Below are 17,751 nucleotides of genomic sequence, written 5' to 3'. Positions count from 1 at the left end.
TTATTATCGAGAATAAAAGAGAATGGAATAAAATGATTATTTCTATTATTTAGTTTAATAACAACCCATATACTTTAATTGAAATTCAATCAAAATTATTAAAAAAAACCTCAAATTATATATTAAAAAAAAAAATATATATATATATATATATATAAAAACTAGAGGGTAAGCGACCACTCATTAGGGTGGTCGGCCACCCCCAACGACGCTATAGGTCACTCCCAAATGTTTTGAGGGTAGGCGACCACTCATTGGGGTGGTCGGCCACCCCCGACGACGCTATAGGTCACTCCCAAATGTTTTGAGGGTAGTCACACCACCCTTAACTTCATATGTGGTTGGCCGACCACATCAGGGGTTTTGGTTTTTTTTCTTTTTCTTTTTCTTTTGTTTTTTTTTTCTTTGTAAAAAAACTAATTAAGAGAAAATAAAAAAAATATGAGTGGTTGTTTCTGGAAAATATAGTTTATTCATTTAGAAATAACTTTTTTTTCTCATTTTTTAGAGGAATATATATTGTTCTTCGTAAGAAAATAATTATTCATATTGAAATAACTATTCAAAGGAATAGACCCTTATCGAACAAAATAATGACTATTTCATAAGAATAGTCATTTTATTTTAGTGATCTATTCCGTGAATCAAATGAAGTCTTATTAAATTCTCTTACAATTTTGTTAATACTAAGAAAAAATACGTGCTTTTTATAAGCTCTTCAAACACACAATTTTACAAATTGAATCGAAAGAAATTTTATATTTTCATATATATATATATATATTTTCTCTTTTAGCATTTATCGAAAAAGAAAATGGTGGAAACTAATATTGTACAAAATGCAAAAAAGAAAAAGAAAAAGGGGCCACATATGAAAATATCAAAAGAATAGGGTATTTACATAAAAGACCCATAAAAAATACCTCAACCTCACTCTCTGTCTCTGAAGTCTAAACCCATTGCCGCCATAGCCGTAGCTCGCACATCCGAAACAAAACCCTAAACCCTAACCACTATTTCTCTCCAGCGCTTTTGCTTAAGATAAAGTGGGAACCTCAACTGCTCTCCCATTCTGCTAATTCCAACAAGTGCTTTTCTCTGCTAGGGTTTTCTTTCTCAAGCAGCCATGGCTTTAGATAGCACCGGCACTGATCAGTCGCACAAGGCTCATCGATCTCGCCAGGCCGGTCCCAAGAAGAAGGCAAAATCCGATAAGAAGAAAAAGAAAAATATTTCCGAGAACGACAAGAAACAAAACCCTAAGGTTCCATTAGCTTCATTCCTTATTTTTCATCATTTTTAAGGATACTGCATTTACAAATTGTAAATAAATTTTAATATGTATGTATAAATGTTTATGTGGTGTATATGTATAGGCATTTGCTTTTAGTTCGTCGGTGAAGGCGAAGCGATTACAGTCGCGGTCGGTCGAGAAAGAGCAGCGAAGGCTTCACGTGCCGGTGATCGATCGCTCTTACGGTGAACCAGCGCCATTTGTTGTTGTGGTGCATGGACCTCCCAAGGTGTTTGATTAATATGTTGCATAACTGTTAAATTTGTAGGTGTTTTTGCTAGTTTCTAAGTCATAGTTGTTGGAAGCTTTGGGTGATGATGTTTTTGTTGTGGTTGCGTTGTGGGCTTGCAGGTTGGGAAGTCGCTTCTAATAAAGTCTCTTATAAAGCATTATACAAAACATAACATGCCTGAGGTTCGAGGCCCAATTACCATTGTATCAGGTTTATACTTTTTCTTGTATCCCAAATCATATGGTGAAGTAAATATAAAAAAGAAAAAAGAAAATTAAGATTTTAGTTACAGAGTGGTTGATGTTATGTGTTTAGGTAAGCAAAGGCGGGTACAGTTTGTGGAGTGCCCGAACGATATCAATGGCATGATTGATGCAGCGAAGTTTGCCGATCTGGCTTTGCTTCTTATAGATGGAAGTTATGGTTTCGAAATGGTGAGATATTATTTTTAAGTTTGTAATATTTGCTTCATGGTATACTTTTACCAACATGAATCCATGGAGGATTATAAATCGGTGATTTAAACAGATACAAGGTTTGAGCTGCCTATGAATAAACCACAAGATTTATTTCTTTCTGTCTTATCAAAAAAAAAAAAAAAAAAATTTCTTTTTGTCAATATTTTATAAGAAAACATCACAGTTTTGGGTTTTGATTATTTTACTTCATTTTTTTAGTGGTGTGCACCGGATATATCTAAATTGAGCTGTCGAGTTGATTTGTGGGACTGACAATGCATGCTAATAATTTGTTGTAGGATCTGCTCAGTTCTGTTGATGTTTGTTACATAATTTGTCCTTTTCCCTGTATTGAGGGATGATATTAGGCTGCTCATATTTTCAATCTGTTTAATATGAAAAGATTTAGGATTTTGATTCATTACCTTTTTATTTTATTTTTTAATTCCTTTACAGGAAACTTTTGAATTCCTGAATATATTACAAGTTCATGGGTTCCCAAAGGTTATGGGAGTTCTCACTCATCTTGATAAGTTCATGGATGCAAAGAAACTGAAGAAAACAAAACAGCGTCTCAAGCATCGTTTCTGGACTGAAATATATGATGGAGCAAAATTGTTTTATTTATCTGGACTAATTAATGGAAAGTAAGTGACTATTTCACTACCTCTGTTATGAAGCGTACATGCACTTCTGTGTTAACAGATACACTATGTATTCATAAGGTTTATTTTTTCTTAATTTCCACCCTGAATGAACAGGTATCCAAAGCGTGAAATTCACAATCTTGCACGGTTTATCTCTGTAATGAAATTTCATCCTTTGTCTTGGCGAGCTTCTCATCCTTATATTTTGGTAGATCGTTTTGAAGATGTTACTCCTCCTGAGCAAGTGCGTATGAATAAAAAATGTGATAGAAATGTCACTCTTTATGGTTATTTGCGAGGTTGTAATATGAAGAAGGGAACTAAGGTATGTGTTCTAAAAGAATTTATCTATAGAAATTTGAAATTTACATTTATTTGACTTCTCATTAATATAAGCAAAGAGGACCTGGTTCCTCTATTCTTCATACGCAAGGGTCCTGTAATGGTCTTCTGGAGTTATAGTTAACATCTTGAAGGTTAATCACTGGGGGTTGCTGTACCTTTTACCTGGACCTGATATTAATGTAGGTTATAGTCGTGTAGACCGGTACATTGCAGTAATGAAGGGTTTTTTTCTTGTTTCCTCCACTCGATCGATTATATAGAAAGAGAGGCAGCCCTAGACTTTTCTAGACAATTGAATTTGTTTAGTGATATGCCAAAGTTATGCCAATTGCACTGTTATATTGACTCTCACTTTCGCCCTTTTATATGTTCATGCCCTAATATTTTTATAGTTGTTCCTTGTTTTGTTTTCTTCTTCCTCTTAGATGCCTTGTATACTTCTTGTGTACTTGATTGCGCTTTGCGCTTTTTAATGATATTTCTCTTACTTATCAAAAAAAAAAAAAAAATTATATTTGAATAAAATTAAGAAAGCGTGGAATAATGCTAATGCATTGAGGCTTGCTTCTTGCCTCTTAGGAAAACAATAAGCCTTGAATGTTTCAAAAATATGATTGATATAGGCTGTCATCTTGCCATAGCTTATTGAATTATCCATTGTTGATCTGATATACGGTTCGTGAATCAGGTGCATATTGCTGGTGTGGGTGATTTCAGTGTAGCTGGTGTTACAGGGTTAGCTGATCCTTGTCCTTTACCATCAGCTGCAAAAAAGAAAGGGTTGCGTGATAAAGAAAAATTGTTTTATGCACCAATGTCTGGACTTGGGGATCTTCTCTATGACAAGGATGCTGTCTATATAAACATAAATGACCACTTTGTTCAGTTTTCTAAAGTTGATGATGAAAATGGGGGATTGAAAGACAAAGGTTTTCATTTGTTTCCATATGCTTACATTTTTATTTTATTTTTGGTGAATCTTTAATTTGTGTTCATGTGGCATTAGTTTCCATTACACTTTTCGAGAGTATCAATTTCCTGTTTGTTATTATGGTAGCATTTCTATGTTTTCAATGATATCCCCTTTTTCATTTATATGTTTTAGTTATGATGTACTAAATGATATTGCCAGGGTGAAATAGTATATTAGGCAAAATTCTCACTTTTTTTGCTGCAGCCATAATTTTCTTTGCTCAAGTGTGCGTTCTTGTTATAATAGGAAAGGACCGAGATGTGGGTGAGGTTTTGGTGAAATCTCTTCAGAACACAAAATACTCAATTGACGAGAAGTTAGAAAAGAGCTTCATTAGCCTTTTTGGCCGAAAGCCTAATATGTTGTCAGAGGCTCAAAATGATGCAAAAGATGATCATGTAACTGTAGAGCAGGTTCATGAAATAGAGCCTTCAGAAAGAGATCATTCTGCGGAAGAAATTGAAGTTGATGAATCTGATGAAGAAAGTGATGGCGATGATGTGGATGGTTTGAAATCTTCAGATCAAGATGAAGCCATCCAGAAAGATGCAATAATAAAAAGCGAAGGTAGTGGTTCCAAAGAAGAGAATGCCTATGCATTAAAGCAGCAATCTCGTCTTAAAAATCACTTGCAGGAACATGTTGAGTACCATGGTGGAAGATTAAGGCGAAAAGCTTTCTTTGGAAACGATGTTGATCATGACGATTTGAAGGTAAATGATGCTGGTAATTATTATATGTTGAACAAAATCTTCTTCTGAATGGTGAATGTGTAAAAGGAAACCTTTTTTATTTTTGTTTTTAATCCTTTGTTCTGCATATAATACTTGTTTATGCTTTCATGCATCATTGGCTTTCAAAAAAAGTACGTGAAAAGAATTAGTATGCATCATTTTTTGATATTAGCTCATACTAGCCATGTAATCTTGATTTTTCATTGAAATCACTTTTTCTGCAGTGTGCTTAAATTTGTGTAGAGCCTAGTCATGTAATCTTCACCTAGTCCATCCTACAGCGGTTCTTATAGGATGGACTAGGTGAAGATTCAAATTTCACCTGATTAGCCGGTTCAAGGTTTGTTCTTCGATTTTTGAGGGAGGGTTGGGGGTCTGAAACTTGCTGTTGCTCAACCGTGCTCTTTTGGGGGAGTGGCTTTGGCGCTATTTGCATGAGAGGGAGGCCTTGTTGTAACGGATTCTAAATACGGAAGCTCGTTGGGTGGGTGGTGTTTAAATGAGGTCCATGGGTCGTATGGGGTGGGGTTATAGAAAATATTTGGAAGGGTTTGGGAGTTTTTTAGTCATACTAGATCCGAGGTTGATGACGAATCCAAAATTAGATTTTGGCATGACATGTGTGGTGTGGGGATTAGGCCCTTAAGGAAGCTTTCTCGGACTTGTATAGTATTGCTTGCGTTAAAGATGCTTTTGTGGTAGATTACTTAGGAGTTATCTAATGATTTAGTGTAATTTTAACTTTAACAGAGTGGCTCACGATTAGGAAGTTGATGTCTTTGCTTATTTTTTAATTTGTTGCACTCCTTTAGATTGAGACTAGAGACAAGCTTTGTTGGGACCCTTCCAAGAGAAGGATCTTTAACGTTAGATCTTTCTATAATGTACTTATACCTCATGATAGCACTCCCTTTCCTTGGAAGAGTATTTGGCAGAATAAGGTTTTCTTGAGAGCGGCGTTTTCTACTTGGGCAGCCACCTTAGGGAAGATTCTCATTTCTTACCATGGATAACCTAAGGAAACAACATGTCATTGTAGTTGATTAGTGTTGTATGTGTAAGGGGAGTGGGAAGTTTGTGGATCATCTTCTGCTCTATTATGAGATTGCAAGTGCTTTATGGAGTGCTATTTTCAGCCATGTTGGGTTTGCTTGAGTTATGCCTAGAAGAGTAGTAGACCTTCTTGCTTGTTGAAGATGGTTCCTATTTGCCTTTTGTGGTGTCTCTAGAGGGAAAGAAATTATAGAAATTTTGAAGACCGCAAGAGGACGTCGACAGGACTGAAGTCTTTATTTTTCAAAACCCATTGGACAGCTGCTTTAGTTAATTTACTTAGTTTTCATGATTGACGTTTTTTCTCTGCCTAGTTAGGTGTATCTCTTGAATATTTCCTATATACTTGGGTTGTGCCTTTTGCTCTTTTAATGATATTTCAATTATATATATATGTGCTGGTTGAATATGACAGTGCTTTGCAAAGTTTGCAATGTCAAACTGTTTCTGTTTTGTTTGCAACTATCATGCTTTTTACATGTACTTAATTATAGGACTCGGACAAGGAGAATGAAGTTAGTGGCGATGATGCAGATAATCAGACATCCTCTGGTTCAGATTTTTCAGAAGAAGATGGAGAGGTTCATGAAACAGATGGTACTCTTTTTCCTTTCTTTTTGACTCAATTGTAAATATTGTTTTGTTGTAGCTTTCATCTTCTCCACTTTTTTTTTTTTCTTTGAGTGTTCTTGTTTGGCCATCAGAAGTACTGTACTCCTGCTTTAGAAATGGATGTGATGCACAAATTATGTTCCATTGAAGCCAATTTAAAACTGCAGTCAAATATAGTTCAAGTTAATGGTTCTTGTAGAATAATTTTCTCCATCAATTTTATTTATTGACTTCAGCAAGTTAAATCAAAATAATTTCCTTGTGAACATATCGTTCTGTTTCTAATTTTTATTATCAATTGTTCTCAAAGAAGATGACATGGGAAACATTGCAAAGTGGAAAGAGTCTTTGATGGAAAGGACCGTCTTGAGGCAAAACACTAATCTTATGCAACTTGTATATGGGAAAACTACATCAACATCTACTACAACACTGAATGAAGCACAGGATAGTAGTGATGATGAAGAAAGTGATGGAGAAGACTTCTTTAAGCCTAAAGGAGAAGGGAAAAAGGTTTGTACATGAACTACTTTATCAGTAGCACCTTTGTTTACTTAGAGCAATAGTGGTGTTTGTGAGAACGATGTTCTTTCTACTATCTGAGATGATTCTTGATGGTCTGTTTATTGCAGAATCTAAAAGAAGGATTTGATGACGGAAATGTGAATGCTGAGGACTGTTCCAAATTCACCAATTATGAAAATCTGAAAAACTGGAAAGAGGAAGAGCTTATTCAGAGTATTCGTGACCGTTTTGTAACTGGTGACTGGGAAAAAGCTAAAAGTGGAAATGAAATCCCGGAAGCCAACACTGAAGATGATGATGCTGTCTATGGCGAAGATTTAGAAGGGGGGGAATACAAGAGGCATCAGACAGATGATATTGGCAATGGTGCAATCCAAAAGGAAGATGACTCGGCAGCTGAGGAGCGAAGGCTTAAGAAGCTTGCTCTCCGCGCAAAGTTTGACGCACAATATCCTTTTAACATAATAAATTTTCATTAGTCTTAATTTGTCATCCCCCCCCCTCCCCCTTTTCAAAGGTTATAGTAATTTGTTTTGATTGCTAATGTGCCACAGATGGCATTCTTATCATCATTCTGCATATAGATGAACAATGTTATTTTTATGTACAAAAGCACTATGAAGTTGCTCTTTGTGAACTTAACTATGATCTACATTTGATGGATCTGACTCACTAGATGAGGAAGATGATAAAAAGGATGGAGCCAAGTTTCATCGAAGTCAAGCTAATGAAAGTAGTTATTTTGACAAGGTAGATCTTCTGTCTTATACTTGAATATAGTTGCTTGCAAGTGAAACGTATTGAGTGGTAAATCATGCATGATTCCTGCAGTTGAAGGAGGAGATGGAACTCCGCAAACAATTGAATATATCTGAACTCAATGATCTTGATGAGTCCACGCGAATAGAGATAGAGGGCTTTCGGACGGGAACTTACCTGAGATTGGAGGTTCACGATGTTCCTTTTGAGATGGTTGACTATTTTGATCCGTGCCATCCTATTTTGGTTGGAGGCATTGGTCTTGGGGAGGAAAATGTTGGATACATGCAGGTAAAATGCACTAAATAGTTTATTTTGTTTTCCTGCTACGCTAAATAATACTATTGCTTTTCCTTATGCTATTTCCCGGGTTTTATGTTTTCTCTTCCTAGCAGTGAACCTACCACCTAGTTCATAAATGCAATTGCATTACGTCCTCTGAAACTTGTGCTTTTGCTGAAACTTTTGTTTCTGAAGTGAAGATCTTTGGCAAAGTAGAATGGCTCTATTTACTGGGGGAATTGTTTTGATGAATTAGTATTCGATTATAATGCAGATGACTTGTTATTTGCTTAGAACTTACGAATGCCATTTAAAAATTCAACAAAAAGCTACCTCTCTCTGTCAAGGCCAACATGATGCATTTTGATATAAAAGACATGCTTATAAAGTCAGGACTAAGCAAGGCAAATTATATCAACTTGTAAGAAAGAACAATATCAGGACCCGGCAAGGTAAATATATTATAAAATCACATTATTGGTTATAAATGTTGATGTAATTAAACAATAAGATCTAAGAAAAGAACGATTATTCAATTTCACACAAATTAGTCAAATCATTTATTTAGTTTTTTTCCTTGTTATCTATCTGGTCAACTCATTTATTTCATTAAGGCTTATTTATATGTGCTTTCTGAGTTTATTAAATATTTTAGCCACACCTGGAATTCTGTAACAGTGATGATTACTTTTCTAATTTAACCTGTTAATTGGCAAATCTTGATGTCATGAGATTTTTTATTTTTCCAGGCTAGGTTAAAGCGGCACAGATGGCACAAGAAAGTCCTGAAGAATAGAGATCCCATAATTGTTTCAATTGGATGGAGGCGTTACCAAACGATGCCTATTTATGCCACTGAGGATCAGAATGGAAGGCATCGCATGCTTAAGTACACTCATGAACACATGCATTGCCTTGCCATGTTCTGGGGCCCCCTTGCCCCTCCTAATACTGGGGTGGTTGCTGTTCAGAATCTATCAAACAATCAAGTAAGATATTTTTTTCTTCTCTCCTTGATTTTTCTTGCAAGTCTTTCCAAAACGTTGGATTGAGAGAGTACAAGTTCTGATAGCTTTTCATCTTAAGAACTTTTGGTTATTTGCAGCATGGCTTAATGCTAGAGTCAAAACAGTTCAAATTTTTTATGCTTTTTTCTTTTCCTGTATAGTGGGAGGAAGCAGGGTTAAAACATTCCTAGTGTGATATAAACATTGCAGCTTTCTCAAGAGAAAACAAAATGTGATGAGCAAAGGGGAAGCCATGGTTCTGAGCATTGGCATTGATTTTCTTATCAACCGTACTCCAATACATTTTTTTTATTGGACAAAACACTGTGCTATAAACATGTTTCAAAGAATCTAAACATCGCGAGTAATCCAGAAATTGTGTGATATCAAACAGTAATTTTATACACAAATTTCTTACATATAATATGGTTCAAAAAGCTATTGTAGGTGTACTCTTGAGATCTGGATATGATATATTCACTGCAAATTATAAGTACAATGAATATTATGGGCAAATTTGGAAGCCTGTATGGAAGATATTATGAAAATCACATTATTGACCTTAGGTTGCATTAAAAGCTAATATTTACATCAATAACTTATTAATTCTGACTTCTTCAAATGAAAAAGATCAATGAAATTAAAGTTGGTAGAGTTAAATTTTGTTTGGGGCTGTAGCCAAGCCATTGGCAGCATCTGTGAGGGATGGGGTAGTGTCTCCGCCTGCGCCTTTTCGAGATGAGGTCTGTTAGCCTCTTCTTCGGCGTGGCTTCCTTCTCCCAACGGTGCATTTCCTCCGTCAGAAATGGGTGGGTCTCCTCTCTCTTCAGTCCATTATGTGTTTGGGTGCCCTCCTCTATTGTCTTCTTCAGAGGTGGGTGAAGTTTCGAGGGGAGGTGGTTCTGAAGGGGTTGATGGTTCTCCCGGGGCACCTTTGACCATAGCTTTTGTTTTCACGCTCTGGGGGTCTCCCACGAGGAGAATGTGGAGGGTTTTTTAGACTTAATGGCTCAAGTTGATGCAGAGCAGCGCCTTGAGGCTTCAGTCTTCACATCTAAGTTCCAAGTCTAAAGGGAGCCGTGAGGTGAAAAACTTAAGAGTGCACGATCAATTATGATGCCAGGGGTAAGATTTAGATCTACGACTCTCTCTCTCTCTCTCTACCAAAACCTAGGTCGCTTCACTGATTTTGTCTAGGGGTAGGGAGCCCTCCCTCCCTCCCTCCTCCTCTTCTGGTTCTCTTCTTGCTTAGATCTAGTTGTTTCTCTTTTTACTTTCGGTCTTTTTTTGGGTTTCTCTGCTTTTGGGGTAGTTCTGCGGTGGTTGGGTTTTTGTCTGCTCTCACGCGTCCTGTTTGAGGCATCATCAGCTGTTTTCGGTTTATTTCGTCGTCGGCGTTTTGTGGTTGGCCGTCGCGCCGGTGTGCGTGGCTTTTGCTTCTTGGAGTGTAGATCTACGATTTTTGGGCCCTCCTCTCCGTGCACACACCTCACCGGTGGACTCTCCGTCGTCGTCCGACTCTTCCCCGCCTTCGGGTTTGCCGTGGGGTTGCCATGCGTCGTCCCGGCGCGCGTGGCCATGTGAGATCCGGAAGTTTGGGTGTTAGATCTACGACATTTGGGACCTTTTCTCCATGCATGCGCCACTCCGTTGGCTTCACCGGCAATTTCCACTCGTCTTCAACTGGTTCCGCTCTGTGCCGTCAGCCGCGCTTGGCCATCACGCGCCGGCGCCACTGCAGTTTTTTTTTTCCTTGGGTTTTTTCTTTGTAATTCGAGTTTTGGGTGTTTCTCGTGGGTTTCGGGTTTTTTTCTTTGTTAGAGATTTCTCCGTGATGTACACGATTGGGAGGTGGACATCATGGCTTACTTTTTCTCCTTACTGTATTCATCCAAGGTTGCTCAAGATGGGGGGGACCGGCTATGGTGGTCCCTCTCTCGCAAAGGGTCTTTTGATGTTAGATCATTCTATAAGGCTCTTGCTTGCAAAGAAGCTATTTTATTCCCCTGGAAAAGTATTTGGCGGACCAAGGCCCCATTGAAAGTGGCCTTCTTCGCTTGGACGGCAGCGTTAGGGAAAATCCTCACCTTGGGCAATCTCAGAAAGAAGCGGGTCATTGTGATTGATAGATGCTGCATGTGTAAAATGACTGGGGAGACTGTGGATCATCTTCTTCTTCATTGCGAGATTGCACGCGCTCTTTGGTATGTCATCCTCAGTCGTTTCGGTCTGTCTTGGGTGATGCCTTCTCGGGTGATAGACTTATATGCCTGTTGGTGGCCGGGGGGACGTTCCCGAAGCGCAGTCGTGTGGAAAATGGCTCCTTGTTGTATGTGGTGCTTGTGGACGGAACGCAACGATAGACAGTTTGAGGACAAAGAAAGAACCATAGAGGAGCTCATTTCCTTTTTTCTTCATTCTTTGTACTCCTGGACGGCTGCGTATCTAGCACCTCTAGGGATTAGTTTTAACGATTTCCTTGTATTGCTTTCTTCTTCTTCTTAATTGTCTCTCTTGTATACCCCCTGTATACTTGATTGCGCTTTGCGTTTTTCTAATAAAATTCTCTTACTTATCAAAAAAAAAAAGAGATGTTGTGTGGGTTTTGGGGGTTTTCTTGTTTGGGGGTTTTATTGTATTATGGGGGTTCTATTGTATCTTAGGGGTTTTATTGTATTAGGGGGGGGGGGGGGGGGGGGGGGGGGGGGGGGGGGTCTTGGGTTTTATTGTATTATGGGGGTTCTATTGTATCTTGGGTGTTTGTTGGGGGGTTTCTATTGCATTTTTGGTGTTTGATGGTGTTTGTTGGGGGCTTCTTTTGTATTTTGGGTCTCTTGTGGGTTTTGGGAGTTGTGGGTTTGTAGTTCCCTATGGGTTTTCTTGGGTTTTTTATGTGGGCTAGCTGAGTTATCCCTGTATATACTTCCTGTGTACTTAAGGGCGCCTTACGCTTTTTTAATGAAATTTTCTTACTTATAAAAAAAAAATTATGATGCCAGGGGTTCTGGTTCCAGTCGGGGCAAGGCAAGAGGGCACTTGTTGTGATGTAATAGTCTCTGGGTTCTATGGGCTGGTTTTGTTGGGTTGTTTGGATTTCCTCTTGTTTTTGGGTTTTGCGGGTGCTTTTCCTCTCTTCCCTCTTTTTTCCTGTTTTGGTGTCATTTTTGTATATTTTCTGTATGCTTAGGGGCCCCTTTACGCTTTTTATAAACTTTTTGCTTACCTATCAATCCCCCCCCCCCCCCCCCCCCCCCCCCCAACATTTTAACCTTAAGAATTGAGGCTTGACATCCAAGTCTTAAAAGTCTAGGGAGAGGTTTTATCTGTTTTGTGAGGTCCTTGGAGGTGCTAAAAGTGTAAAATGGTGATGTGTATTGGCTCACTCATGAAACTTGTGAAAGGTAGCTAAACAACCAAAACTTGCCATTCGTTGTATGAAATTATGCCTATCTCTGCCCTGGTGCTCACTGGATGCTTTTGAACCTCAAATTTGGTTTGAAATCCTGGCAATAACAGTACATCTAACAACTTGATATTGGGCACACTGAACTGTGAGGGGCGACCAAGCACATTCAACCGAAACAAGCTGCACAAAGCTTAAGCCTAGAAATATAGTTAAATCAATGTATTGAATTTGTCGCAAGCTGAAATTGATCTGGACAAAGGAACTAGAAGGAAGCTTTGCTATGATCCTATCTACTGTTGTAGAGTCTGAGTTGTTCGTAAAATTAAAAAGTTGTTTGTAAACTAAGGAAAGCACCACTTTCTCTCCTTAGTTGCATTTAGATTCCTTCGTTTTGTTTTTTTTTTTTTTTTTCAGTAGTACTCATTTGTTGGCACGTTTTAGAGGTTTTAAGTAAATAAAAAGTGATTTAGTCACATCAGGACCTCATTGTTCGACGTTAGCTCATACTACATTGTCTTTGTTCCTCATGATAGTACTCTTTTCCCTTGGAAGAGTATTTGGCAGAATAAGGTATCCTTGAGAGTTGCATTCTTTGCTTGGTTAGCTGCATTAGGTAAGATCTCACCATGAACAACCTTAAGAAGAGGCATATCATTATTGTTGATCGGTGCTGCATGTGTAAGAAGAGTGGGAAGTCAGTGGATCGCCTTCTACTTCATTTTGAGATTGATTGCTCTTTGGAACGCTATCTTCAACAGTGTAGGTGGGCTAGCTTGAGTTATGTCTATTTGAGTGGTAGACCTCTTCACATGCTAGAGAGGGCAAGTTGGTAGGCTTCAGTTTGATGCAGTATGGAAGATGATATTGTCTTGCCTTATGTGGTGTATTTGGAGGGAAATATATGATTGAAACTTAGAGGATTTTGAGCGGACATTGGTGGAATTAAAGGCTTTTTTCTTTAAGACACTACCATTGGGCTGCTGTCTTTGATTTTAATATTTCTAGCCATCAAGCTTTTCTAGATCTTTTCTCTTCTTTTAATTAGGTGTCTCTCTTATATACATCCTATGTACTTGGATCGCACCTTTACTTTTTAATAATACTTGCAATTACCTATAAAAAATAAAAATTAAAAGGACCTCATTGTTAGACAAAAAGCGTTTTTTCACAAGCACCAATTTGCCACTTATGCAAAAAATGTTGTGGGGACCATTCTACAGTTTTGTGAAAAGTGGCAAAACAGACAGACTCGTAATTATTCCATAATGCATCATATTTTAATCCCCCCCCCAAAAAAAAGAAGAAGTTTCTTTTATTCTTTTTCACTTCCAAACTATCCCTTGCCCCTGAGCGGCTTTCATTTTGTCTGTCAGTCTTCATTTAGGATTACTGCAACTGCAGTTGTGCTTGAGTTCAATCATGCTGCTCGGATAGTTAAGAAAATCAAGCTGGTTGGTTACCCCTGCAAGATCTTCAAGAAGACAGCACTTATCAAGGATATGTTTACTTCAGATCTTGAAGTCGCTCGGTTTGAAGGTGCATCTGTTCGAACTGTCAGTGGGATCCGGGGCCAGCTTAAGAAGGTATTCTTGTTTAATGAAAAACTTGTATTCCTATTTTTCATTCTGAATTTGTCTACTTTGATTGTTCTGGTTGCATTTGCTTGTTACCATGTGGTTTTGCCTTTTACATTTGACACTTCAAATTAAGCATTATTAACCTTTATTTAGTTTCTAGTGGAAAGTATTTTATTGTAACAATGATCACACATCATTATACGGATGGAATCCTAATAATTGATAGTCTGGGCATACAAACATACCGACTTAAAAAGGTATAAGCACATCTCTTCTTCTACCCCTGAAGCCTGAATTAATATGACTGAGATTTGCGCAGGCTGCAAAAGAAGAGATTGGTAACCAACCAAAACAGAAGGGAGGACAACCTAGAGAAGGGATTGTGAGGTGTACCTTTGAGGATAAGATCAAGATGAGTGACATTGTTTTCTTGCGTGCATGGACTCAAGTCGAAGTTCCTCACTTTTACAATCCATTGTCGACGGCCTTACAACCTCGTGATCAAACCTGGCAAGGAATGAAAACCGTAGCTGAATTGAGGAGAGAACACAATCTTTCCATTCCTATTAATAAGGATTCACTCTACAAGGTAAGATCTGATGTTAGGCCTTTGTTTTGTCCCTTTATTTTAGCTCAAAAGCACTGTTTTGGTATTGCTTTTTTTTTTTTTTGCTATTTTATTAATTATATTTTTGTATCAATAGCCAATTGAAAGGAAGCCAAAGACGTACAACCCCTTGGTGGTTCCCAAGCAATTGCGGGCAGCTCTCCCATTTGCATCAAAGCCCAAGGATATACCTAGTCGGAAACGGCCACTTCTTGAAAATAGAAGACCGGCTGTTGTCATGGAGCCCCACGAGCGAAAAGTCCATGCTCTTGTTCAACATCTTCAGTTGATTAGAAATGAGAAGGTATTCACATTTGGACTGAAATACTGTATTTATTTGATATATTTAAAAACCCAGACCAAAATGTTATATTTGATGGTCAAATCTTCTGGAAATTCAAAATGTCCTTTGATTGAAAGACTGATTTTTAGGGGGTTCAAAACTGCCATTGGGCAAATAAGTAAAAAAGAGAGAAGGGGGAGAGGGAAGGAGTCTGGGTTTCAAAAATCTATATTCACTTATAGCAACTGGACTACAGATTCACGATTGAAAAAAGGTTTTACTTGGACCATTCCAGCATAAATAAGCCCTTTGAATGTAGCTCACAGGTTTATCATGGTAGATTGGAGCCTTACCTTTTGAACCATAATTGTACTTTTTCTTATTTAGCACTACTGCAAATGAATTACACGTTTCAATCTGCTAACCTAGTTCACCTGTACTTATACGGGAGTACCTTTATTTTACTATAGTGTTTCTTAATATTGATTCGATCCTTCTAGGTCTATGTGAAGGTATATCGATTTCGATGAGAAGTTCAAAAACTTAACTGGTCAAAAATTAACACCTTTCCAAAACCTGTAAACAATGACATAACATACTGGTCTATGTTTATTTGATTGTTGAGATCGTGATCCCCCGTGCCTTTTTTGTTAGTTATGTCTTACTTAGCCCTGTAGTTTTGTTTGCTATAGTGGATGATAGTTTTTCTGGTAACAGTGAATGGTGAGGCTATCTGCCATTACAAATGACAATTTTTCGTAGGATGAATGGAAGTAAACTTAATAACTTGTCTTTTGCAGATGAAGAAGCGAAAGCTTAAGGAAGAGAAGAAGAAGAAAGAAGTTGAGGTGGAAAGAACCAAAGATGAGCTGTTGTCAAAAAAGCGCCGGAGAGAAGAAAGACGTGAGAGATATCGAGTGCAAGATAAACTAAAGAAGAAGATTCGGAGAAGTGAGTAGGCCTGATGGTCTCTTTGCAGAAATGGTTCATAGAGCATTTGTGTTGGGCCGCTGGCAAATCAGGTTTATGTTGTCCCAAAAGTATAAAGCATGCTGCATCTGACGTGCATAACTTATCTCAAGACAGCCTTCACATCTATCTCGCTTGAAACTCGGTGGTGTCTCAACACGGGACGATCCTGGTTAGCAATTTTGGCAGGCCACAAGCAAAGGAAAAGTGCTCACTTCCTCAGGACTTTCTGTTGCTGTTGTGGTTGGTTCTATTGTTTAATTACCTGTGATGTTTATAATTTGTTTCAAGCTTCTGAGTACATCTTATAGTAATTGCAAACACAGCCAATTGGTTTGTACTTCGGACAGTCGCTTTTGGGAAGTTGCAAGAGTTTTACAAACTCTAGTTGGAAGCATTATCATAAATTAAACAGCTGCAAAATTGCTGCTAGTAATTTCCACCAATTAACCTGGGCTTCTAAAAGTTGATTTTCTATTGATAATGATAAACACAGGGAGGATAGCTGTCTCTGTGGTTGCCAAGAATAATTGGAAGCTTTTTGGAAACATCAGACATGTTTATTGTTAGCAAACCTCTTTTAGCATGATTTAATACTTTGGACTTGTGGAAAAAGAGATTCAAAAATATACAGTGAGAAAAGCTCTCCCCTGGCTCTTAGAGAGTTCCTCCACCCTTTTCTCCACCACTCCCGGGGGTGAACAGTCCTTCCCCCTCCCTCCTCTTATCGTGTACATTTCTATTTATCTCTTGTTCTTTCCTTGCCTCTTCTTGGTAGGTGCTTACCTTTTTGTCATCAGAGTCTTCTCAAGCAATTGTCTCCCATTCTCACAACGTCGAGCACCCTTCTCTTGGAATGCCTACAGCTAGGGTTTGATACTTTCGAACCGACCGATCAGACGATTTCAACCCGCCTTGATGCAGTTCAGTGGGGTCACCTGACCCACCAGTTGGCCAATCGGAATTAATACTTTATTTTGGAAAAAGTCGGGTCCAGGAAAAAAGAAATGGAAGAGAACGTAATAAAAAAGGGTTGTTTCTTACTCCCAACAGCCCTCAATCCATTCCACATATATAGGAGAATTAGTTACAATAATTGGGAAGAATATTATGATAATGACAGTTGGTAGGGGCAAATTTCCTCCTCAAACTAGAGCATATATATGTCATATAAGCCCAACTAGGAACAGATTGACTCAACCGATTTCTATATAATGACTTTGTGTTTTGAGACTTTACAAATGGTGTGGCTATGCCTCGACTCAATGTCTTGTCTCAGACAAAATGAGAATCTACTTCACTGTGCTTAGTCCTCTCGTAAAACACTAGGTTGAAGGCAATATGTAGAACAATTTGATTATCACAAAACACTGGAATAGGAATAGGTGTCTGGAAGCCTCATCTCCTGAAGAAAATATTGTAACCAAGTCAGCTTACTAGTAATATGAGCCATAGCTCTAAACTTTGCTTATACACTTGATCTTACAACTACATTTTGCTTTTAACTCTTCCATGTTTAGAGATTTCCTTCCAAAAAGGTATAATATCTCGTAGTTGACCTTCTATCTAAAGGTGACCCTACCCAATCTGCATCAGTGAAGCCTTCCACCCTGAGATGACCATTTTTTCTAAAGGTATCGAACAATATAAGTAGCAGCGTCCCAATGTGATAGTTTCAGAGCCTATAAGATCTAACTCATCATACTAACTGCGTATGAGATATCTGGCCTTGTGATGGTGAGATAATGGAGTTTCCCAAAAATTTAACAGTAGGTCCTAGGGCTCTCCTTCACCTCTCACAAGTTTATATAATTCGGATCCATAGGATTATCAACAGGTCAAACACCTAACAATACATTTTTTTCCTCGAGGATGTCAAATACATGCTTCCTTCGAAATAAGTTTGATGTCTATCTTTGACCTTTCAACCTCAATTCCTAAGAAGTACCGAAGTTTATCTAGATCTTTGATGTGAAAGCGTTGCTGTA

The 17,751-nt window shown here is 38.1% G+C and overlaps 1 protein-coding gene across 3 annotated transcripts; it reads left to right on the top strand.

Annotated features, from left to right (window-relative positions):
• The first annotated feature begins 942 nt into the window (after positions 1-942).
• On the top strand, positions 943-16,195 carry LOC133879302 (uncharacterized). Of its 3 annotated transcripts, none has more exons than XM_062317840.1 (18): positions 943-1,264; positions 1,377-1,523; positions 1,646-1,736; positions 1,842-1,960; positions 2,441-2,631; positions 2,746-2,956; positions 3,665-3,905; positions 4,196-4,662; positions 6,231-6,333; positions 6,662-6,861; positions 6,981-7,323; positions 7,529-7,623; positions 7,705-7,923; positions 8,664-8,903; positions 13,701-13,910; positions 14,224-14,493; positions 14,609-14,815; positions 15,595-16,195. In XM_062317840.1, exons 1-18 carry the CDS (start codon positions 1,127-1,129, stop codon positions 15,751-15,753), a joined length of 3,651 nt encoding a protein of 1,216 aa, XP_062173824.1. In that variant the 5' UTR covers positions 943-1,126; the 3' UTR covers positions 15,754-16,195. The 3 variants fall into 3 exon arrangements, with proteins under 3 accessions (XP_062173824.1, XP_062173816.1, XP_062173829.1); XM_062317832.1 differs by having other exon boundaries at positions 6,659-6,861; XM_062317845.1 differs by lacking the exons at positions 14,224-14,493; positions 14,609-14,815; positions 15,595-16,195 and having other exon boundaries at positions 6,659-6,861; positions 13,729-13,904.
• The last annotated feature ends 1,556 nt before the right edge of the window (positions 16,196-17,751 follow it).

Source organism: Alnus glutinosa, chromosome 1 (genome assembly GCF_958979055.1).
Source record: "Alnus glutinosa chromosome 1, dhAlnGlut1.1, whole genome shotgun sequence".
Taxonomy (NCBI): domain Eukaryota; kingdom Viridiplantae; phylum Streptophyta; class Magnoliopsida; order Fagales; family Betulaceae; genus Alnus; species Alnus glutinosa.
This window is presented reverse-complemented; position numbering and strand designations above follow the sequence as displayed.

Bases quoted from the DNA above. Each gene is read 5' to 3' on its own strand.
- LOC133879302 (XM_062317832.1), top strand. From the start codon at position 1,127: ATGGCTTTAGATAGCACCGGCACTGATCAGTCGCACAAGGCTCATCGA. The intron at 1,961-2,440 runs GTGAGATATTAT...ATTCCTTTACAG, and splicing joins GAAGTTATGGTTTCGAAATG to GAAACTTTTGAATTCCTGAA. The intron at 6,862-6,980 runs GTTTGTACATGA...TGTTTATTGCAG, and splicing joins CTAAAGGAGAAGGGAAAAAG to AATCTAAAAGAAGGATTTGA.